General features: G+C 46.2%; 1 protein-coding gene across 1 annotated transcript; it reads left to right on the top strand.

The window, feature by feature from the left end:
* Positions 1 to 5,802: 5,802 nt before the first annotated feature.
* Positions 5,803 to 22,435, top strand: CMPK2 (cytidine/uridine monophosphate kinase 2). Its single transcript, XM_061154752.1, has 5 exons — positions 5,803 to 6,486; positions 8,022 to 8,136; positions 9,447 to 9,648; positions 18,805 to 19,038; positions 20,435 to 22,435. Exons 1-5 carry the CDS (start codon positions 5,818 to 5,820, stop codon positions 20,550 to 20,552), a joined length of 1,338 nt encoding a protein of 445 aa, XP_061010735.1. The 5' UTR covers positions 5,803 to 5,817; the 3' UTR covers positions 20,553 to 22,435.
* Positions 22,436 to 23,501: the final 1,066 nt, after the last annotated feature.

The raw sequence follows: 23,501 nt of genomic DNA, 5'->3' as shown, positions 1-23,501 counted from the left end.
TTCAATCATTCATTCAGGGGTTCATGATTCATTCAAGAATCATTCAGAGATTCTTTATTTCCTCCCTTTTTTTTTTAGTTTTATCTATTTTATTTTTGGCTGTACTGGGTCTTCGTTGCTGCATGCAGGCTTTTTCTAGCTGTGGCAAGCGGGGCGGTGGCTACTCTCTGGTTGTGGTGTGTCGGCTTTTCATTGCAGTGGCTTCTTCTGTTGTGTAGCATGGATTCTCAGCGCACGGGCTTAGTTGCTCCACAGCATGTGTGATGTTCACGGACTAGAGATCAAACCTGTGTCCCCTGCATCAGCAGGTAGATTCTAAATGCCACTGAGTAACAGCCAAATGTCACCGCCATTTTTCTTTACCAGGCACTTTTTCCTTTGAAGACATGCACATCCTAAGGTACCTACCCCTGCTCCCGGACATGGATCATCCTCGAAGCAACATCAAACAGCAACTGCCACACATTAGACTACGGAATCCATTTCGTTACTTGCAGTCTTCATGTTATTTCTCTGGTAAATCTTGTATTGAGCATCTTCTGGTTAAAGAAAAGTGCACAGTTCATACATGTGCAGTTGAACAAATTTTGGATGCTATGAACACATGTGTGTAACAACCATCTTGATCAAGAGATAGAACTTTTCTCAGACCTTCAGATGCCCAGGACCTCCCCCCAGGGCCCTAAACCTCTGCCCCAAAGATAACTGTGTCCTGTTTTCTAAGACCACACTGTAGGTTTGCCTGCTTTTGAAGTTGTTATGAATGGAATCACGCCGTATGTACTCTTTTCTGTATAGTTTCTTTCACTTGAGGTTATCTTTGTAGATTTATCCATTTTGTTGTGTCTGGAGTACTCTGTTCATTTTCGTAGCTGTCTCGGATATACCACAATCTCGGATATTCCATTGCTGTTTCGGATATTCCATTGCTCGGATATACCACAATCCATTTAATATATCTCAAACCACGTCATCATTATGAGGAGCATTTGGACTGTTTTCTTATTATGCCATGAATTTTCTTGTACTCGTTTTTCGGTCGACATCAGTATGCATGTGTGTTGGGTATACACCCAGGAGTGGGATCATTGGTTCATGCAATACACACATTTCCCTTTAGTACCTACTTCCATAAAGTTTTCCAGAGTACTGGGCCTATTTACACTCCAACCAGAATAATAGAAGGGTTCCCACTGTTCCTCATCTTCCTTCTCATTTGGTATTGTCATTGTAAAAGTTTTGTTTTGTCCGGTTTAATGTTAGCCATCTCAGTGGGTGTGGAGTGGTGTCTCATTGTGGTTTTACTCTCCAGTTTCCTGATGACTAATGATGTTAAGCACCTTTTTAATATGTTTATTTGGAGAAGGAAATGGCAGTCCACTCTAGTATTCTTGCCTGGGAAATCCCATGGTCAGAGGAGCCTGGCGGGCTACAGTCCATGGGATCACCAAAGAGTTGGATATGACTTAGCAACTAAATAACAACATGTTTGTTAGCTATTTGGTTGTTCTCTTTTGTGAGGTGCCTGTTCAAATTCCTTGCCCTTTTTTGTGTTAGATTTTCTGCATTTTTATTATTGATTTGTAGGAAGTCATTGTGTACCATCTGCTTTCTTGTTTATATGTATCGCAAACATATATGTATTGCAAACTTATTTAACTCTTTGTCATTCCTGTTCACTGATCTACTGGTTGTAATTTAGTTCATCTGATGAGTGTCATTTCACTAATTTGCAGAGACGTATTTGTGCATGTGAGTATTTCAATAAATAAAATGGAATATGAAAGTGCTTCAGAATAAGAGTTCTTGAACTTTTAATTTCTGTGTGTGTGTGTGTGTGTGTGTGTGTTGGATTGTGTTTTAGGAGTCTTAGGACCACCCACATGTTTGCTAATTGGCTACAAGGACTTGCAGGTCTTTGGAGCAGGTCACAGTCACAGCTGAGGTTTATTCCAGGGAAGAGGTGCGAAGCAAGGACAACAAAGCAAAGAGGGACATCAAAGGACTTTGGAGAGGTGGGCGCAGCTTCTGAGTCTTTCCCTTCTGGGCTGCACAGATAGACCTCCTTTTCCTCCACCCCCAAGACAGGTGTGAGAAAGCAGGTGAGGGATGCCGGAGGAGTCTCAGGTCTGCCGTTATGTTGCTGAGTCCAGTCCAAGCTTGCTCTGCTCACCGCACAACAGGCCAGCAAGTTGGGAGATGAGGTAGCATATCGAGAAGATGGCAAACTAATGTCTCAAAATAAAGGGACTGGATGCCACTTCCTTTAATAGAACCGAGAGCAGGAGGAGAGGAGGAAGGAAAGTAAAAAGGCCATTAATCTTGCAAATATCCCTAGAATGCCAGCCTCAGAGAAAATGTGTATATTTCTCTTTTCTTACAGCCATCCACAGATGGACAGGGTCAGGGTGTTTCCCTGAACAAAGGCACTTTGGTTTAACATTCATGCAGAGGAGCAGGTTGCCCGAGGGAGGCCATTGGACAGTGTTGTTTTAGTGAACAAAAGCAACAGGAAGGATCCGACATGCAGTCAGATTTTGTTACAGTTATATGGTGCTGGGCTGGACGTGTAGACACATTCTTCTGTGTCCATCCTTAGCTACCTAACCTCAGGACCCCACCTGTGAATGAGGCACCAGTCTTGATGTTTGTGCAAAGAAACTCAGATAAGCTGGTGTGGCATGACCTTTGTTTCAGGTACACATGCTGAACTGTCAATGATTGATAAGAGAGGCTTTTTTTTTTTTCAAGTTTCTAAGTTAATTTGTATTTTATCCATCATAGAAGCATGAAATACTATTTTAAAAAATCTTTAATTCTATATTGGACTATAGTTGATTAACAATGTTGTGTTAGTTTCAGATGTACAACAAAGTAATTCAGTTATATGCATACGTGCATTAATATCTATTCTTTTTCAAATTCTTTTCCCATTTAGGTTATTACAGAATACTGAGAAGAGCTGAGGGCATATTTCTAGGATTTGGGCAGTATCAATCATGGTTCTAGACTTCCCTGGAAAGATGCCAGGAGTAAGAATCTGCCTTAGCCATGTTAACTTTCTTCTCACAGAGAGCTATATAAACTGTCCTTCTTAGTGGGAAAATCAACTCCACAATACAATAGCATGCTCTTCAAGGCCAGAAGCCCACAAATATGCCCCAAAGAACTTTTATGAATCAGAAACAGATGGCTTATGTAGTAGAGGATTTACCTGTTTCTTGACAAAGCAACTACCTATAAACCTGACCCAGTGTTTCTCAGAACCTTCAACTACTTTTCTAGGATTGGGATTATAGAATCACCACTCTTTCTTGGATTTATTTTGATATGTTTTATTTTCCCAGTTCATTATTTATTTGTGACATTTGGATTTATTTATGTAGAATTGTATATGTCTTTTTTGGGTCCTTTATAGTCTGTGGTTCGTTCCTCTCTTGTGTCACTATTAATATTATGCTGATTTCATTTTCTTTTTATGCACTTGAATGGTCTACCTAGAAGCAAATCTGTTTAAACAGGTTTTCAAAACCCAATCTGTTTTTCAAAATAATTGCTATTTTTTCATTTTATTAATTATTATTAATAATTACTGCATTTATGTTAGTTAATTCTCTCTGCTTTTCCCCCCTAGTAACAGAATGACTAGAATATTTCATATTTAATGTTTTCCTGATTGATGCTGTGTTGAAGACTCTGGCTTTATTTTTTTCTGATTTATACATCTCATAAAATTTTATTTCTTATTTATCTTTCTTTTTTCTTTTTTAAATTATGAAGGTATAACACATTTACAAGAGGCTTGGAAAATATAGAACAAAGGTACATTTAGTTTCACTATATATTACAATTATTAAGTGGATATATTAAGATTTTTAGTTAGAGATTCAATATCCAACTGTCAAAAATTAACAACAGAATGATATACAGAAATGTAGGATATAGTAGACCTGAAAAACACCATGAACCAATTCAACATAATTAAGATTTATACAATTTCCACACAATAGTAAGATACAAATTCTATTCCGGCTCCCATAAACTAGGAGACACTAAAACCTATCCAGGGACGAAAAACAAGGTGCAAAAACTTCATGGTCTAAAGATATTAAAATCATAGAAGAAGCCATAAAATCATCTGACTTTTTAAATGAATAAGGCCACACTATTCGTTTATTCTGGAGTAGGGAATGGCAACCCACTCCAGCATTCCTGCCCAGAGAATCCCATGGACAGAGAGACTGAGAGAGAGAGACAGAGAATCCCATGGACAGAGCCTGGTGGGCTACAGTCCATAGGGCCGCAGAATCCAACAGGACTGAAGTGACTGAGCACACTGGTTCATTCAAAGCCCCCTGAAGTGTCTTCCCAGCTCCCAGCTTCTCTGCCCCACAGTCACAAGATAGGTCACTGCAGGAAAGTTTGTCCAATCAAACATCCACCCAAGCAGGATCCATCATTCTCTGTCCTAGGCATTTGAAATTGAGCTAAACAATAAGATAGATTTTTTTTCCCTTTATCAGTGAAGACATAGTGTCTCCAGTCGTCAACACAAGGTTACCACTGACTGAGCCCAGATCCTACGATGTCACTGAAGTTACACTCTCCTGGTAGGAAAGTGGACAGGAAAACCTGGGTGAAGAGCAGATATGATGGGGGTGGTCATGGAAAAGAGGTAAAGAGAAGTTCTCTGGAGGATGCAATAGGGTCCTGAAGAACAGAAAGAACTTTGTACTTTTCCTGTGTTCTTAACCTCCACACTCTTGACAACCTGCTCTCTCGATGTACAAAAGTCAAATTGTTCATACAGAACTAAACACATCTTAATCTCAGAATTATTACTTGCCTATTAACCCATACTTCACATGAACTAGCTCATACTTATTAAAAAGGGGTTTGCTCTCAGAATTAAACCTAGTCCCACTCTAAATGCACATGGATTAAATCATAATTATTTGCTTTCCCTTTATCTACCGTTTTCCATCCTTGTTTCTAATCCTGGGGTCTGCTTAGCAATTATTTTCAAAGATACCAGCGAAGGAGTACAAACAAACAAAAACATCCAAATAATCTTGTAATTGCTGCTTTTCTATGGAAAGAGTGCTAGCTGATGAAGGCGCTGTCAGGCCACCTCACTGCTGTCTCATTGGACCTGCGTGCAAGACTTGGGCGTCTGTAAGGCAACTTGGAGGGGCCAACCTGGGGACACTTCTCAGTGTGAGAGGCAACGAAAGGAGAGAGATGATCCTAAAAAGGGAAAAGCATGCGTAAAGCGGACGGAAAGCGCTCAGCGGCTCCCAGCTCCGGAGTCTGGGCGCGGGCGCGGCTGGGGAAGGCGGTCGGAGCGCCGCGCTGGGTCCGGAGCCGTCGCCGGGTCTGCGGGGCGAGACCGGGGGAGGCGTCGGCGCTGCAGCCGGACGGGGAAGAGCCGGTGAGCGTGGTGGCGCGGGGTTCGGGGGAGACCCCGATGGAAACACACACACACGCGCGCGCGCGCGCGCGCGTCCCGTACCCGGGCACAAGCAACAGAGGAGGAATTATTCAATCGGGGGCCTAGGGCCACCGGCCCGCCTCCCATCGTGGGTCCCGATCAGAGGCGGCCCGGCGCCCCGGCCACTGCGGTTGCCCCTCCGGGAGGCGGTCTGCTTGCGGCGCGCCCTCGCGGTCGGACGGAGGCGGAGGCGAGACCGGGGAAGTCGCCCCATCCCGGGCCCCGCCCACTTCCCGGCGCCGCTTCGCTTTCGCTTCCCCCGCGGTGCCGCCCGCCGGTCCCCGGTTTCGTTTCCCCAGCGTGCGGGGCGGCACCGGGAGGCGCCCATGGCCTTCGGCCGCCACCCGCGCGCGCGGCGATTGCTCGCGCGCCTCTCGAGCCGGCGGCGCGGGGCCTGCGCTCTGGCCATGGAGCCGCCGCGCTGCTTCGCGCTGGAGCTGCCGGGCTGCACCCTGGCGCACTTCGCGGTGGGCGAGCAGGCCCCGGGCGCGCGCCCCGACCCCCGCGTGGCCGCGCTCCTGGGCCCCCCGGGCCGCAGCTACTCGCTGAGCGTGCCGGGGACTGGGGGCGCGGGGGCCCGGGTGCGCGCGGCCCGGCTTCATCAGCACCTGCGGCAGCAGCTGCGGCGCGGCCCCTTCCAGCGGTGCGAGCTGCGCCGGCTGCTGGGCTACCGCCCGGACGGCGGCGCTGGGGCCCTGCAGCACGGCTTCCTGCTCCGCGACCCCCGCGACAGCCCCGACACCCGGCAAGCGCTGCTGGCGCTGCTGGACGCCTGCCCCGAGGCCCCGCGCCCGCGCCTGGCCGAGTTCTCCGGGGACCCGCTCTGCCAGCTGTGGCGACGCCCCTGGGAGCGGCGGGACGGCCGGGGCTGGTGGCAGCTGGGCGGCGAGCGCGTGGGGCCCGCGCCGGAGCCCAAGCTACACCCGGTGGTGCCCGACCTGCCCAGCGCCGGGGTCTTCCCGCACCGGGAGGCCGCCCGCGCCGTCTTGGAGGCGGTAAGAAGTCAGGTCCCTTCCCAGCGCTCAGGGACCCCCCGCAGCAGGGACGTGGAGGCAGTGGGCTCTCCCGGGGCGGGGGCTGGCCTGTCCCGACCTCTTCTACCTCTTTACTCCTGTTAGCAGATAGGGTGGTGAAGGCAGCCGCTGTGCCAGCCGCAGTTTAGACCCCGGGGTCTTTCCGGATTCTTGCCCGCCAGGACCCCCAACCCAACTGGATGTCAGTGGGAAGCTGACATCTAAGCAGGAGCCGTGGGGTGCCCGGGAGGGGAGGGGAGAGGCGGCTGGCTGTGCGCAAGAGCTGTGCCATCTCAGAAGCAGTTATCAGGTTCTAGGAGGTCGGAGTGTAGAGAAGAAGGCTTGAGTTTGGGGGTTGGAGAAAGTTAGACTTCAGTGGTGCCCGCCTGCTTGCTGGCAGCTACTTATTTCGTGTGTAACACACCTGCCTCGCGGTGGTAGGACAAAGAATCAGAGGTGCTTGGTGCGGGATGGCTGACATTCTGGCCGCAGCCTATAGGCAGGTACTGAGGCTGGACTCTTGTATCTTAGATACATTTTAGGAACTCGGGATTATTTCTGAGCGCTTACAATTGCAAAACCTGGGTTTGGATCCAGACGCTGGTATTTATTGAGCTTCCCAGGTGGTGCTGCTGGTAAAGAACTCACCTGCCAATGCAGGAGACTTGAGAGACTCCGATTGGATCCCTGGGTTGGGAAGATTCCCTGGAGGAGGGCTTGGCAACCCACTCCAGTATTCTTGCCTGGAGAATCCCATGCACAGGGGAGCCTGACTGGCTACAGTCCACAGGGTCGCAGAGTTGGACACGACTGAAGCAACTTAGCAGGCACTGGTATTTATGATCTGTGTCACTTTCAATGAATTTCTTAAGCGTTTCTTTGCCTTGGTTTCCCTAATCCGTAGATGGGGTTAATAACGATAGCGCTCTCGTAGAGTTGTCTTGAAGAGGGGCCAAGTTGATACTCCCAACGCACTTAGAATAAGGCGCTCAGAGAAAGCACATAAGAAAAGAACACGCCCGGGCCTCTCTGTTAGAGATGCTGTGAGTACACAGTGAGGTCAGGAACAGGTCAGAACCTTGAAGCCCAGAGACCTGCAGCAGTTGGCACTCTGCTGAGCCCTTGAGTGCTCAGGAAAGGACAGGGTACTGACTGCTTTCCTTGGAGCCTCCAGTGGGGCTGATTCCGCACGTTTGTGACCCAGGGTCCATGGTCCACTGCCGCCGCGAGACGCTGCTCTGCAGTCAGGCATCTCTCCCGTCCTTCCTCCTCTGGGGGAGGTTGGTCCGTGAGAATTGCAGGCCGAGTGGTCCCGACACTTACTGCCTGTTTGAGCCTCCACTGCATCATAAAATAAGCCGAGCCTGCCCTTTCTGAGGTTCAAAATGCTTTGCACTTTGGCATGGTGCCAAACACAACTCTGCCTTATCTGCCCCGGGCTGTCTTCTCAGCAGTTAGACGTAGCTGCTGCCCCGGCCCCGTGGCCCCGCTGCTGACATGTGGATATTGCTTTCCAGTGCACGTCCTTCATTCCTGAAGCCCAAGCAGTGCTCGACCTGGTGGACCAGTGCCCAGAGCAGGTCCAGAAAGGAAGGTTCCCCGTTATTGTCATTGAGGGCCTGGATGCCACAGGTAAGAAGATGTCACCTGCTGGTACTAGGCAGTGAGATTAACAGATCAGTTGCAGAAATAGACGGGTCTCAGCAAGCAAAACTTATTGAGGGTTCAACTCATAAGCCTCCTGTGAGCCTCTGTTGTGTGCCAGGGACGGAGTGAAGCTGGCTTGGGATGAAATATGGATAACTTCCAGGGGAGCTGAGCCTCGGGTGCCCCCGTGAACACAGGGGAATGCAACCCCCTTGGTGTGGGAGAGGAGGGGTGGGTCATGGTCTGGCAGAGCTTGGAGGGGTGGATCCCTGGATTGGATTTTTAGCAGGACAGGCGCTGGTCGGGTGAGGAAGGTGGGAGAGATCCTCCAGACAGGAGAAATGGCAGCGTGCAGGCAGTTGGAGTCTTGGAGTGGCCCAGTGCGGCCAGGAACCGCGGGAGCAAAGTTTGGGAAAACTAGGGAGTGGAGGGGAGAAGACTTCAAAGCTGCCACACAGGCGTCAGAATGCAAGAGATGTGCCCACACTTGGCCCAGAACACAGCAGCAGGAGGAGGGTGGCCCAAGGGCAGGGCAGACCCGGGAGAGCCAGTGTTGTGAGGCTCCGTGGGAGGCTATCTCTTTCTGTGTCCCCTGACTGAGGAGGGGAATGAGGGCCTGGGAGCTGATGCCAGAGTTTCTCATTAGTTTGTAAACCAGTGAGGTGACCATTTTGTTTTGGCTCAGACTGTAAAGAATTTGCCTGCAATGCAGGAGACCTGGGTTCCATCCCTGGGTGGGGAAGATGCCCTGGAGGAGGGAAAGGCTACCCACTCCAGTATTCTGGCCTGCAGAATCCCCGTGGTCAGAGGAGCCTGGTGGGCTACAGTCCATGGGGTTGAAAAGAGTTGGACACGGCTGAGCAACTGAACACAACATACATTCTATTAATAGCGCTTCCCAGGTGACGCTAGTGGTAAAGGACCCACATGAGAGACATGGGTTCAATCCTTGGGTCAGTAAGATCCCCTGAATCGAACCCACCCAGGTGTTCTTGCCTAGAAAATGCCATAGTCAGAGGAGCCTGGCGGGCTACAGTCTGTGGGGTCTCTAGAGCCAGACACAACTGAAGTGACTTAGGACAGAGGTCAGATGGATTCTGTTAACACCAGTAGAGGAATCCCAAGTTCCTAAGGGTCAGCAATTTTTTAAAAAAATAAAGAATCATATTATTTAATCCACTCCTAAGTTTTATAGGTAGAAAAATTGTCTTTGCTCTTTCTGAGTTGCTGTTAACTTTGGGGAGAGATACCGTGGCCTTGGTTAAGATCTGCTGTATTTTGTATGTGACCTGCAGGTAAAACCACCGTGACCCAGTCAGTTTCAGATTCACTCAAGGCTGTTCTCTTGAAGTCACCACCCTCTTGCATCAGCCAGTGGAGGAAAATCTTTGATGATGAACCAACTATCATTAGAAGAGCTTTTTACTCTTTGGGCAATTATATTGTGGCTTCTGAAATAGCTAAAGAATCTACCAAATCTCCTGTGATTGTCGACAGGTATTTGTAATGTTGCCTTGAATCTGGCATTTTTTTCCTAATGTATGTGTGTGTGTGTGTGTCTGTCTGTCTGTCTGTCTGTGTGTCCGTGTAGTGTACATATGTATATGCAATTATACAATTGTGTTTAAGCCAAACTATATTATGATAATAGTAGGAATAATGTCTATGATTTATTAGCCTATACCATTGGCTGGCATTTTGCCAAGAACATTCCACAGACTATCCTAAACTCTGGAATAATTACTCCTACTTGGATACTGAAACTGCTAATGAGAAACACAGGTCTTAGAAAAGTTAAGTAGCTTGCCAGAGTGAGAATGCTGGAAATGCCATGTTGGGAATATTAACAAAGGTCCCTACTTCACAAGTCAAGCTTTCAGTGACTCATTTGCTTATTGGTTTGTTCACCAAACATATATTGGGTGTTTACTGTTTGCCAAAGACTTCTTGATTTAGGGGATTCGGTGGGGAATGAGCTAGAAAATTACTTGCTTTCATGGAGCAGACATTGTGCTGAAGGAGAAGATGACAGTCCAGCACGTGGATGTGTAAGATAATAATCAGAGAATGGTAAGTACTGTGAGAGGAGAGTGCAAGGTCGTGTGGTGGAGGAGGGCTGACCCCCGCTAGATGTGGCTTAGTAAGGCCTGTGTGAGGAGGTGCCATTGGCCTGAGCTGTGAGTGACCCTAGAAAGACAGACGTGGAAACTTGTGGAGTAAAAACTTTGCTGGAGGGGGATGCAAGAGCAAAGTGTAGAGACAGGAAGAAGGGAACATGTTCCAGGGCTGGAAACAGGCCAGGAGAACTTCTGGACAAGTGTCTGCTATCTGGATGGATGAAAAACCAGACAGATCAGCAGTGTCTATGGCTGTGATAAAGTGTGTGGATTTTATTCTGAGTGCAGAGGGGAGCCTTGGGAAGGTTTCAGATAATAAGAGTGACATAGGGTGAGTTATATTTTAACTTCCCATAAATAAAAAAAAATGCTTTTAAAGTGCCACAAAAATAGACAACAGGTACAACAAGCAAGTCGTACTAGGGTTAAAGGGACCAGGAATCGGTGAAATGAGAATTAAAATGACGATGAGGTCCCAGTTTCCTCTCATCGGGGTAGTGAGCCCTGATTGAAAAGGTCTGAGCTGGAGATGTTATGGATCAGTAGAAACCCGTGTGGTGCTGGTGGGAGTGGGTACCTGCCTGGTGACTTGGGTAGCAATTTGAGAAGATGTAGCAAAGTGGAAGATTTGAGCAGATTCTTGTATCTCCTGGAGAAACACCAAGAGAGTCTATTTCAGCTTTGTTCATAATACTGAAAACCTTGAAAAACCAATAGGCATCAGCAGAAGAAAGTAAATAAATACTGGCGTATTTATAGAATGGCGTGTCCTGTAGCTGTGTACCTGAGTACGATATGTCGATGTGTCTAAGTTACAAAACCATCATTTCAAATGAAAGAAATCAAGTTACACAAAGATGTTCAGTAGACTACATGCAAAATAATAGGAAAAAAATACCATAAAAAGGGCTGGAGGGTGGAGGGTGGGAGGAAAATTCAAGAGGGAGGGGACATACGTGTGCAAGCATGCATGCATGCTAAGTTGCTTCAGTCGTGACTGACTCTTGGCAACTTTGTGGACTGTAGTCCACCAGGCTCCTCTGTCCATGGGATTCTTCAGGCAAGAGTACTGGAGTGGGTTGCCATGCCCTCCTCCAGTGTGATCTTCCTGACCCAGGGATAGGACCCACATCTCTTACATCTCCTACATTGGCAAGAGGGTTCTTTACCACTTCTGCCACCTGGGAAGTTCTGGAATGTGAATACTTAAGGCTAATTCACACTGTTGTAGGGCAGAAAGCAACACAACATGGTAAGGCAATTATCCTCCCATTAAAAATTAAAAACAAAAGGTCTGGAAAGGTGTTGACCATTCAGTTTAGGAGAGTGCCGTCCCCTGGGAAGGAGAGAGATACAGTTGACAGGGAGGGCCACAAGACTTTGATAGCAGCTGAATTCGTCCTAAGCTTTTCTCCCATGTACATCTTACTGTTCCTGCTGCAATGTTTCTTATTTTTGGAAAGATGAGTGATTGCATTAAAGTCTGACAAGTGTTAAGGGAAGAGAAGTAATTGTAAATGGAAGCCTCAAGGAATTTTAGAAAGTGAACACAGCCGAGGACAACCTGCACCCACGTCGTGACTTAGAACCTTACTCCACCCTGTAAGTCCTTCCTTTTCAGTCCTTCCCCTGGTGGGAACATGGCCTTGATTATCCATCCCTGGATCTTATTTGTTCTGCTTGTTCTTGAACAGCCTACACAGGCAGATAGACTTCGAGTGCCATTTGCATCTGACTTCATGCAACCTGTGAGCTTTGTCGCTGTTGCCATAACCATTCTTTCATACAGTCTTGTTTGCCCACGTGTGTTACTAATCCTGGTTGGTTTGCCCAGAGCTCCCCAAGCCAAACCCTGAGCCTCTGTTTGCAGCAAAGAAAGACTGTATTCACCAGGTCACCAAGCTAGGAGATGGGAGAGAATCTCAGGTCCACCTTCTCCAAAGCGAGGGGCTCGGATATTTATGGGATAAAGATGCATGGTACTCTGAGGTGTGGTGAGTGAAGTGGTCACTCAATTCTGTCCGACTCTTTGCGACCCCCATGGACTGTATAGTCCATGGAATTCGCCAGGCCAGAATACTGGAGTGGGTAGCCTTTCCCTTCTCCAGGGGATCTTCCCAACCCAGGGATCGAACCCAGGTCTCCCGCATTTCAGGCAGATTCTTTACCAGCACAAGGGAAGCCTTTGTGGTCTTGAGGTGTGGGGAGCCTGGGAAAAGGTGATAGCAAGTAGGGGAAAGGTGAGGTGATGATACAGTGCAGGTATGACCAAGCATGTCCAGAGAATGGCCACATAGTTGACATTTTTGGCCTTCTGACATCAAAAGGTAGCTGACCAGTCACTACCTTGGGAGGGTCAGTGGTCCCAACCAGTCCTAAGCCTGGAGCTTGAATCGCACACCACTGACTCCACTCCAACTTGGGCAAACATCTCAAGACTCCTAGGACCAAGATGCTATCAATAGGGGTGGAGAAGGATCTTGTTACTTATTGTTTAGGCTACGTGATGCTTATAGAACATGCAGGGGTTTGTGAAAACAGTTAAATCAGGCTTGATCAGTCAAGGCAGGTTACAGTTTGTTATTTATTAAGCAAGTTACAGTTGAATGGACCTAGCTGATGCCGGCCCTCAGTTTCCCGTGTGTGCCTCTGTTGCCTAGAATCCCAGGAGTGGGATTGCAAGGGTGCAGGGGGCTCAGGTGTACTCACCTGGAGGAGGTGCCACAAAAAAGTGCTGAAGTGGTTGAAACTTCACAGCACCCTCCCCCCACAGTGGTGTCCGAGAATTCCCTTCGACCCACATCTTGGTCAACATTTAGCATTGCTGGTCTTCCACTATAACTAGTCCAACTTTTCCACTGTTCCTGGTGGAAACGTTAGTCATTTAAAAGCTATAGCCAGAATATGGAAGCAACCCAAATGTCCATCCACAGAGGAATGGATAAAGAAGTTCAATTCAGTTCAGTCGCTCAGTCGTGTCCGACTCTTTTCGACCCCATGGACTGCAGCACGCCAGGCTTCCCTGTCCTGTCACCAGCTCCCGGAGCTTGCTCAGACTCAATGTCTACTGAGTCGGTGATGCCATAAAGATAAAGAAGATGAGCACATATATACAATAGAGTATTACTTAGGCATGAAAAGGAATGGAATTGGGTCATTTGTAGAGACGTGGTTGGGCCTAAAGAGTGAAGTAAGTCAGAAAGAGAAAAACAAATATTGTATATTAGTGCATCTAGAAAAATGGTACAGATGGCCCAATTTGCAGGGCCTGCAGATGTAGAGAATGGGCGTGTGGACAAAAAGTGGGGGAAGAGGGGTGGGAGGAATTGGGAAATTGCGATTGACAGGTACATGTAAACACGACCATGTGTAAAATGGATGCGTAGTGGGAAGCTGCGTTATAGCTCAGGGAGCTCGGCTCGGTGCCCTGTGATGACCTAGAGGGGTGAGACAGGGGAGAGGTCCTAAAGGGAGGGGATATATGTGTATATATATATAGCTGATTCACATCCTTGTACAGCAGAAGCTAGCATAGTATTCTGAAGCAATTATACTGCAATTTTAAGTAAAAGCTAATTGCCACACCCGGAAATAGAACTTCTACCTCTTCACATGTCTTTCTCCGTGCAAAAGAGACAGATACCTGCATATCTGAAATTTCATAAAGAGATCACTCTGTATATTGAGAATGAAGTGTGAGGTGGTGATTGAGGGGGAGAGATGAAAACAGTAGAAATTAGTTAGCAGGCCTTCACTGTCGTCTCAGCTCTAGTACCAGTGGGTACTTTTGACTGTGGGGATGGCAAGATAGCTATTTCAGAGTCGGCAAGTCCCAAAGGGTCCTAGAGGAAGGGAAAGGCTTTGCTTTCTACTGTGGGACTTCATCACCTGTGGGATGTTTTCAGCTTGTTGTTAAAGTGTCCGAATTTACTGCACTGATATCTTTTTTTGTGATACAGTCCCCTTTATCTTGCAGAGAAAGACTAGGCTTTTCCTAATGAAGTGTGACTCCACGAAGCGTATTATTGCCTGAGGTGTCCCCAGACGAGCAGCACTGGCTCCTGCATGGAGGCAGATGCTTATTCTTGACACCGTGATTCCTTATCTGTTCCCTGCTGACCAGAATTTGAAAAAGAATAGATACATGTAACTGAATCATCTTGCTGTACTTCTGAAATTAACATAGCATAGTTAACTAACTCTCAGTTCAGTTCAGTCGCTCAGTCATGTCTGACTCTTTGCGACCCCATGAATCGCAGCACACCAGGCCTCCCTGTCCATCACCAACTCCCGGAGTTTACTCAAACTCATGCCCATTGAGTCGGTGATGCCATCCAGCCATCTCATCCTCTGTCGTCCCCTTCTCCTCCTGCCCCCAACCCCTCCCAGCATTACGGTCTTTTCCAGTGAATCAATTCTTCGCATGAGGTGGCCAAAGTACTGGAGTTTCAGCTTCAGCGTCAGTCCTTCCAATGAACACCCAGGACTGAGCTCCTCAACTCTACTCCAATATAAAATAAAAATGAAAAAAAGAAGAAAAGACTCATGATGAATATCCAATGAGTTGATGTAGGCGGACATGCATAGAAAACAACAAATTGCTATTAAAATACAAAGCATTATTATATAAGCAATGTATAAGACATCAGCAAATTGCATCTGATTTGAACTAATGTGGTTTCCCTGATGGCAGGAATGGAGAAAACTAAATAATAAAGAGACTGAAATTGATGGCCAGAGGCTGTGATTATTTAAAATGAGCTGCAGTGTTGTCAGTGAGAGGACTCTGGCTTTGCAAAACAGGGCCCCCATTCTTCCCTGATTTTTCTTCTTTGTGTCTGTGAATTGTCTGCAATTTTGGTCTTTAAAGAGATAATACTAGATCACCTTGTCAGATGAGAAGAAAAGAGCAGTTATTTGTCCTCTGAGTGGATTTTGTTCATGTTTAAAGATTTTTAACGAAATCCATTTTAGACAACACCATCATCTAGCTGAAAAAATAAGGGAGATGGAGTAATTTTTGATGGTGACTATGGTTAAGGTTGGCAACTTAATCACCCTTATTACCTTTAAAAATCTATTGTTGCTGATGGTTTTGTTAGAATAAAGAAGGCTTTTTACATTTAGATGGTATCAGCCTCTATATTCATAGCTGAGTATTTAATTTGGTGAACTGGGAGAATGGGCAAAATGCAGTGCAAATTGTAGTTCTGTTGCCAAGAAGGAGAAAACCTGGACCTGCGTGGATTTATTCAGCTGGGGAGACAAGATGTGTCTGGTAGAAAAAGTGAGAATACAGGTTTGTAAGTGATTAGGAGTCTGGCAAGTGATACACAGGGCTTCACTGGTGTCTCAGAGGTAAAGAATCCTCCTGCCAATAGAGGAGACATAAGATACAGGGGTCCTATCCCTGGGTCGAGATCCCCTGGAGGAGGAAATGGCAACTCACTGCAGTCTTCTTGCCTGGGAAATCCCATGGACAGAGGAACCTGGCGAGCTACAGTCAATGGGGTCAAAAAGAGTCAGACTCGACTTGACAACTAAAAAACAACAAAAATGATACACATGAATGGCCTGGGCAGAATTCAAGCATGCAGCAGCTACAATGGCCATGCTTTTTGGAGGTGGAAAGGGACTCTGAAGGATGAATGACATTAGAATTGATCAACTCCCAAATCAATTTTTTTACATTTATTCTTTTTAAGTACTCTCGGTGTTGTTGTCATAATGCAAAATGATGCAGCTTTTGTTTTAACTGGTGCCCAGTAAGAATTAAATATTTTCTTATAATGACAGTGTGTTACATTTTTTATAAGCACTTGAATATTTTTGTAAAAACTATAGGGAAAAAAACAAAGCTTTCATGACTTTCATTTTCCAGACAAGGAGTTTAAGACTCACCTATATTCACAAGACGAGTAGGTGGCAGAGAGTAAAACAACACACAGCTTTGATAAAGGACAAGCTTGTCCTTTGCACTGTGAAAAGTAGTTCACATCTAAAGTGATTAACAGTCTGGGATTTTAAAGCATCGCATGCAGTGAGTGGAAAGGCCAGACAAGGATGGGGCCATGGGGCCTCTATACAGTGGGATGTGTATTAACTGTTTCATAAATATTTGTGAAGGTTTAAATGTTTTTGTAGTCCTTTGATACTGGATTTGGAGTTTTGCATTTTGTCACTTAAAATTGGAATATGACAAAAACAGGGCAAGAGTGTAGTAAAGGATGCCAATTAATAAAATGATTCTAATTGTTGTTTTTCAGCCTTTAAGTTGTGTTCGACTCTTTGCCACCCCATGGACTGCAGCATGCCAGACTTCCCTGTCCTTGTCTATCTCCCATTGGCTTCCTTGGTGTCTTAGACCATAAAGAATCTGCCTGCAATGCAGGAGACCTGGGTTCAATCCCTGGATTGGGAAGATGCCCTGGAGGAGGGCATGGCTACCTATTCCAGTATTCTTGCCCGGGGAATTCCATGGACAGAGGAGACTGGTGGGCTACAGTTCATGGGTTCACAAAGAGTTGGACATGACTAAGTGACTAACACTTTCACCTTCTCCCAGAGTTTGCTCAAATTCATGTCCATTGAGTCGATGATGTTATCTAACCAATCTCATCCTCTGCCGACCCCTTCTCCTCCTGCCTTCAGTCTTTCCCAGCATCAAGGTGTTTTTCCAATGAATCAGCTCTTCAAAGCAGGTGGCCAAAGTATTGGAGCTTCAGCTTCAGCATCAGTCCTTCCAATGAATACTCAGGGTTGGTTTTCTTTAGCATTGATTGGTTTAATCCTAATGCAGCCTTTCATATATCCAATAAAACATTATTCATTACATACTTATTGTGTGCCAGACACTTGTTTCAGGCTTTAGGATATAGAGATGACTAAAAAATGATTTCTCTAATGGAGGAGACAAAAAAGAGGTTGTAAATGGCTATGTCTGACTTAGAATGAATCCTTCAACAGAGTTGAGTAGGAAAGGGTTGAGAACCCGGAGGGAGGAACAGTGAATTCTGTCTGGGGTCTCCTCTGAGTGAGACTCCCTTTTCTGTTATGGTTTATCGCAGGGTGTTGAATATAGTTCTCTGTGCTATATAGCAGGGCCTTGTTGTTTATCCGTTCTGTATATAATAACTTACATCTGTTAACCTCAACCTCCCACTCGATTCATCCCTCAGCTCCCCTCCCCCTTGGCAATCACTAGTCTGTTCTCTGTGTTTGTTTCAGTATCCTAGATTCATTTGTGTCATATTTTAGATGCTGCATAATAAGTGACATCATACGCATTTGTCTATCTCTGACTTATATCACTTAGTATAATAATCTCTAGGTTATCCATGTTGCTGCAAATGACATTATTTCATTATTTTTCATGGCTGAGTAATATTCCATCATGTATATGGACCCCCACCTTCTTTATACATTTCTCTGTTGGTGGACACTTAGGTTGCTTCCCTGTCATCTCAACAAGTTCTGTTTTAAAACACCATAGGAACCGAATGGGCCTGTGAATTTTTATTTGACCAGCACACAATATTAAATACCAACAGACTACCAAGTAAATCTACTGAAACAATAGAAACAGTGACAGAGTTTATTTTCTTGGGCTCCAAAATCACTGCACATGGTGACTGCAGCCATGAAATTAAAAGACGCTGGCTCCTTGAAAGAAAAGTTATGACCATCCTAGACAGCATATTAAAAAGCAGAGACATTACCTTACTGACCAAGGTCCATCTAGTCAAAGCTATGGTTTTTCCAGTAGTCGTATATGGATGTGAGAGTTGGACTATAAAGAAAACTGAGCCCTGAAGAATTGGTGCTTTTGAACTGAGGTGTTGGAGAAGACTCTTGAGAGTCCCTTGGACTGCAAGGAGATCCAACCAGTCCATCCTAAAGAAAATCAGTCCTGAATATTCACTGGAAGGACTGATGCTGAAGCTGAAGCTCCAATACTTTGGCCACCTGATGTGAAGAACTGACTCACTTTAAAAGACCCTGATGCTGGGAAAGATTGAAGGTGGGAGGAGAAGGGGATGACAGAGGATGAGATGGTTGGATGGCATCACCAACTCAATGGACTTGAGTTTGAGCAAGCTCTGGGAGTTGGTGATGGACAGGAAAGCCTGGCATGCTACAGTCGATGGGGTTGCAAAGAGTCAGACACGACTGAAAGACTGAACTGAACTGAACTGAACCAAATAGATCTACATCCTCTGCCATCATGCCTTCAAAAAAGAAAGCATCCTGCAGGGCCAAAGCAACAGAGTAGTCTTGCCACACATGCAATTTCAGCTGAGAAAATGGAGCTCTGAGAAGTGTGCGCCAAATTCTTATTGTGGTTACTGATTCTAACTAATTTTTACATGTTATACATATGTTAAAAAATAGGATTTTGTTTTATCTCTTTAATGTGTACAGCACTAGGACAAGTTCAGCAGGGCCATCCCTGGTTTGACATCCTCAGCGGCTGATTTCTAGGCACTGCGTTGATTTCCTCTGCAGACAGGGAACTCACTACCCTTTTCCTTCTCAGGTACTGGCACAGCACGGCCACCTATGCCATAGCCACCGAGGTGAGTGGGGGCCTCCAGCACCTGCCCCCTGTCCATCACCCTATATACCAGTGGCCCAGGGACCTGCTCAAACCCGACCTGGTCCTGCTGCTCACTGTGAGCCCCGAGGAGAGGATGCAGAGGATTGAGGGCCGGGGCATGGAGAAGACCAGAGAGGAGGCTGAGCTGGAGACCGACAGCATATTTCGTCAAAAGTAGGTGTCCTGATGTGATGTGAGGGGCAGGGGTCTCTGGCTGTGGTGATGACCCAGAAACAGCGCTGACTCCAGCAGAATGGAGGAGATGACATGGCTCCCATTTTCCAAACCAGCGAGGCAATATCCTCCTAGTTAGAGTCACCCCTTCCCCTGGGACAGCTCCCTGGGGCTCCAGCGAGGTTGTTCTGTAGCCAGGGGATACCTTCCTCCTGGTCCTGGCTGTGCTGGCGGCAGGGTGAACCTGAGTGAGACAACAGGATGCGCATGAGCACTGTCTGATGATCACAGCGTGAGTCTTACCTGCTAGGGGATCCCTCTGTGTCAGGCGTTTATTTCTGATGCTCTGTAACCCTTGCAAGGACAATATGAGCCATGTTTTACAGCTTCCAAAACTGATGCTCAAAACGTTAAGTGATATGTCTAGCACAGGAGACATAAGAGACCCGGGTTCAATCCCTGGGTTGCGAAGATCCTCTGGAGGAGGGCATGGCAACCCACTCCAGTATTCTTGCCTGGAGAATCCCCAGGGATGGAGGAGCCTGGCAGGCTGCAGTCCGTGGGGTCGCAAAGAGTCGGACACAACTGAGCGACTAACAGTTACTTCCTTACTTAACCATAAGTTTGTTTTCCACATCTCTGATTCTTTCTGTTTTGTAAATAGGTTCCTTGGAACTGTTTTTTTTTTTTTTTTTAAGATCCGACATTTAAGCGATATATGATATTTGTCTTTCCCTGTCTGACTTGCTTTGCTCAGTGTGATAGTCTCTAGGTCCATCCGTCCACGTCACTGCAGATGGCATTGTTTCATTCCTTTTTATGACTGAGTCTGGGTACTGTTTTAACCACAAAGCTCTAGAGTTTTGGTCACATGATCATCCCTGGGCATTCCGCACACACAAAGGCTGGTTAACACCAGAAGGGGAGGTGGAATTCTGTGCAATTGCAGAAGAGTCCTAAGTGAAGACAGTGTGCATGCCAAGGACCTCTGGCTTGTGCAGAATCCTTCAGGGTGTGGACTCCTGAGAAAATTGCCACTGGGAAACTTAATCTCTTCAAGCGTCTGCACCTTTCTTTGCCAAATGGGGATAAATGACAATGGTTCTACTCCTAAAGTTACTCTGGAGTATAAAATGAGAAGAACATGCAGAATGCTAAGGCTTGGCAGTACTAGGCGTTCAATAAAGGTTAGCTATAAAATATTATTAATTTTTCATTTATTAAACTAGATGTGTCAAATGTTTCCTGTGCACAACAGGTTGCCTGGGGTGGGGGAAGTGAGCTCAGCCAGATGGGGACCTGGCTTCAAGCTGTTTGTATTACGGTAGGAAAACAACATTTGCACGAAGGGCTGTGTTAACACATGGGCTGACTCTTTCATTCTGCCTGTCTCCAGGGTAGAAGTGTGCTACCAGCGGATGGAGAACCCCGGCTGCCACGTGGTGGATGCCAGCCCGTCACGAGAAAAGGTCCTCCAGATGGTGTTAAGTGTAATCCAAAATAATTGCAATTAATTGTAGCTACTCCGGGCCAGGCGACACATTTTACTAAACCTGCTGCTGTTTGATCCATCTAAACCCACAACTGGTTGTGCGGTTTTCCCAGATTTCAGTTGCGTAAAGCGTGTTGTGTATCAGAAGAGTGGACATTTCAGTTTTACCTAAACTGTTGTTCTCCTGACCAAAGGACCCATGTGGCTTCCATCTGCCAAGTATAATGAGCGTTCGCTTGGAACAGGTTCTTAAACTACACCCCAACCAAGTCCTTCCAAGGTGAGTCTCCTCTAGAAAGTGCAAGGTGGACAGAAGCGACTGAGAAGTTTGTCCAGATCCACGGAAGTCCCCCCAGCACCCCCCGTGTCTCTGCAGGCTTGTGTCCCGAAGAATGTGCATGCATGTCCCGGCTGTCAGAACCCATCTCGGAGTGGGGGACTCTGAGCAAGAAATGTCTGGCTTGTGTGTGAGGCTTCTGGCCCCTAAACGAGTCCTCTTGGTTAGCTCTGCAAAGTCAAACGCAGGAGAGGCCACCCCAAGAGGCTCTGACTACAAACACACCGAGAGTCCTTGGATTCTGTTCTGCTGATTTACATTCCTCTCCTTTCCTCCAAAAACATTTCTTTGGATGGAAGGAGTGGTCTGCATGGAGCTAGGTGCAATAGGGGCTTCCCTGGTGGTGCTAGTGGTAAAGAGCCCACCTACCAATGCAGGAAACTTTAAAGATGCTGGTTCACTCCCTGGGTCTGGAAGATCCCATGGAGGAGAGCATGGCAACCCACTCCTGTATTCTTGCCTGGAGAATCCCATGGACAGAGGAGCCTGGCGGGCTACAGCCCATGGGTTTGCAAGAGTCGGACATGACTGAAGCGACTGATGCATTAAACGGAGCCAATCCAGTCATGCATTTATACTGAAGTTTACATCTTGTTTGTCCTCAGTGTAGGGGGTGCGTTTTACTAATCAGAATCAAAGCCAAGAAGCTGAATGTAACACTGCTATATGTTTTTATTAGACAGATGCCATTTATCCTACTGAGTAAGCACAGTGGATCCTGGAATGGGATTTCTCAATGAATTATTTTGCACTTGAATGTCTTATGAGTGTACATGCATTTGGTATTGAGATTTGTTTGGCTAGAAGGAAAAAAATAGCTGAGAAAACAGAAACTTAATAGTCTTGTGGCCTTGGGTGAGTCACTTAACATCATGTAACTTGATCTAAAAAGTGACAGTAATTCTTTGTTTTTCTTAAGGCATTGGGTGAACTAGGTGATTACTTAAAATTCCTTCCAGTTCTAAGATAGATTGAATCTGTGAATTACTTTAGGGGAATGGCTCAAGAAGACATCTCCTCAGAAAAATTTAAGGCATTATCAGGTATGGACTCTTAAATTTTAATAAAGTTTATATTAGCTATCTCTTATTATTTTTCAAAAGAACTGTAGGTAATATATGCACAGTATATGTACATGTATGGGCTTCCTCAGTGGCTCGGCGTTAAAGATTCCATCTGCAATGCAGGAGCCACAGATGCGAGTTTGGTCCCTGGGTCAGAAAGATCCCCTGGAGGAGAAAATGACAACCCACTCCAGTCTGCTTGCCTGGAGAATCCTGTGGACAGAGGAGCCTGGCGGGCTCTAGTCCATGGGGTCAGGAAGAGTTGGGCAGGACTAAAGTCACTGAACATGCACACATGTACATATATAAATATTTAATTTTAGGTAAATATTTTTTAAAGCTGATAACTCACGCTTGGGTGAAGATATGGTATCTAATTATGCTGTTGGTGTTATTGACTTCAAACATTTTCAAAAGCATATGCTGGCACCTAGAAACACAAACATTTAATGCTTTCTGTATGTACCTTGCCAATGAATAAACTTGCTGTGGTTTTCTAAGCTATTCTGTTGTCACAGAGTGTGTGGGTTTTCCTGAAGGGGATCCCCCAGTATGCCTCTTGTAAGGGAGGGGATTTGGGGTTAAAGAAGTGAAAAGATGTGAATTTGTGGTCAGAATGCTTTCAGAGGAAGAGGAAGGCATTTTTGTTTCTTTTTAAATGTCATTTCAAGAAAGTGTAGTCCCTTCCTCATTGTACATGTTAAAGAGATTTAGTCCTCTAATCTAATAATTCTTCATCCACTTGTCTTTATATGCTGAAAGGGGTAAGATCACTGAATATGAGATAGCACCTCCTGCCCGGAAAACGATGGCAAGGAATCATCTGTTTGATTTTGTTTCATTAACACTTTCGTTTTTGTTCCTGAAATAGACCTTGAGTGTCCCATATATTTATTCTTCATCTCTGCCACAGTAATAGAACTTTGAGTCTGACACGTAGTTGCCAGGAATTTCCAAGTCTTTCTTACCCCTGGAGTGGCCAAGTGACCACTCCATGACAGGTCCTTCCCATGAGCAGAAGGGGATTAGGAATGTCAGGGGGAGGGCTGCCCCCCTCCCCTTTGAGCCCTGCACGCCGCTTGCTATTCAGGATGGTGGTAAGGCATTTGGGGGTCAGTGAGGACAATGACCCTACACAGCTGGGGAAGCAGATGAGTGGGGCAGCTGTCACTTACGAAAATAGGTAAGTTCTGGGTATGGGTGTGTGTCTGGGGCTCCAACCTGGAGCGTGCGTCCATTTGGGGATACAGCTTCTGTGCATAACCTCAGCACCCACCTTCTCCATTTGCTTCCCTTCGTAGGGGCAGGTGTCTGGGTTTTTTGCTTGTTTTGTTCTGTTTTCTATACTAGAATCCTCGTTTTTTTGCTGACACTTCTCTCTGTGAAATGTCTCCCTCCTCTAGCAAGAGTTATGAAGCATCTTAAAAATGTTTAGACCCTGGTATCTTTTTGGAGTATATACCAAGGAAATGATCAGTAATGCACATAAAAATATTTCATCGTATCTGCATAAAGTACTTCAAGGAAGTGGAATGTATTTACTTAACGGGCACACTTGTTTTATTGCCCT

This window comes from Dama dama, chromosome 11, assembly GCF_033118175.1.
Source record: "Dama dama isolate Ldn47 chromosome 11, ASM3311817v1, whole genome shotgun sequence".
NCBI lineage: Eukaryota > Metazoa > Chordata > Mammalia > Artiodactyla > Cervidae > Dama > Dama dama.
The sequence above is the reverse complement of the archived record's forward strand: the minus strand, read 5'-3'. Positions and strand labels throughout refer to the sequence as shown.

What these genes read in the sequence shown, in the direction of transcription:
- CMPK2 (XM_061154752.1), top strand. Translation starts at nt 5,818, where the DNA reads ATGGCCTTCGGCCGCCACCCGCGCGCGCGGCGATTGCTCGCGCGCCTC. An exon ending in TGAGGGCCTGGATGCCACAG is followed by an intron (nt 8,137 to 9,446) that starts GTAAGAAGATGT and finishes TGTGACCTGCAG; the next exon opens with GTAAAACCACCGTGACCCAG. An exon ending in GACAGCATATTTCGTCAAAA is followed by an intron (nt 19,039 to 20,434) that starts GTAGGTGTCCTG and finishes GCCTGTCTCCAG; the next exon opens with GGTAGAAGTGTGCTACCAGC.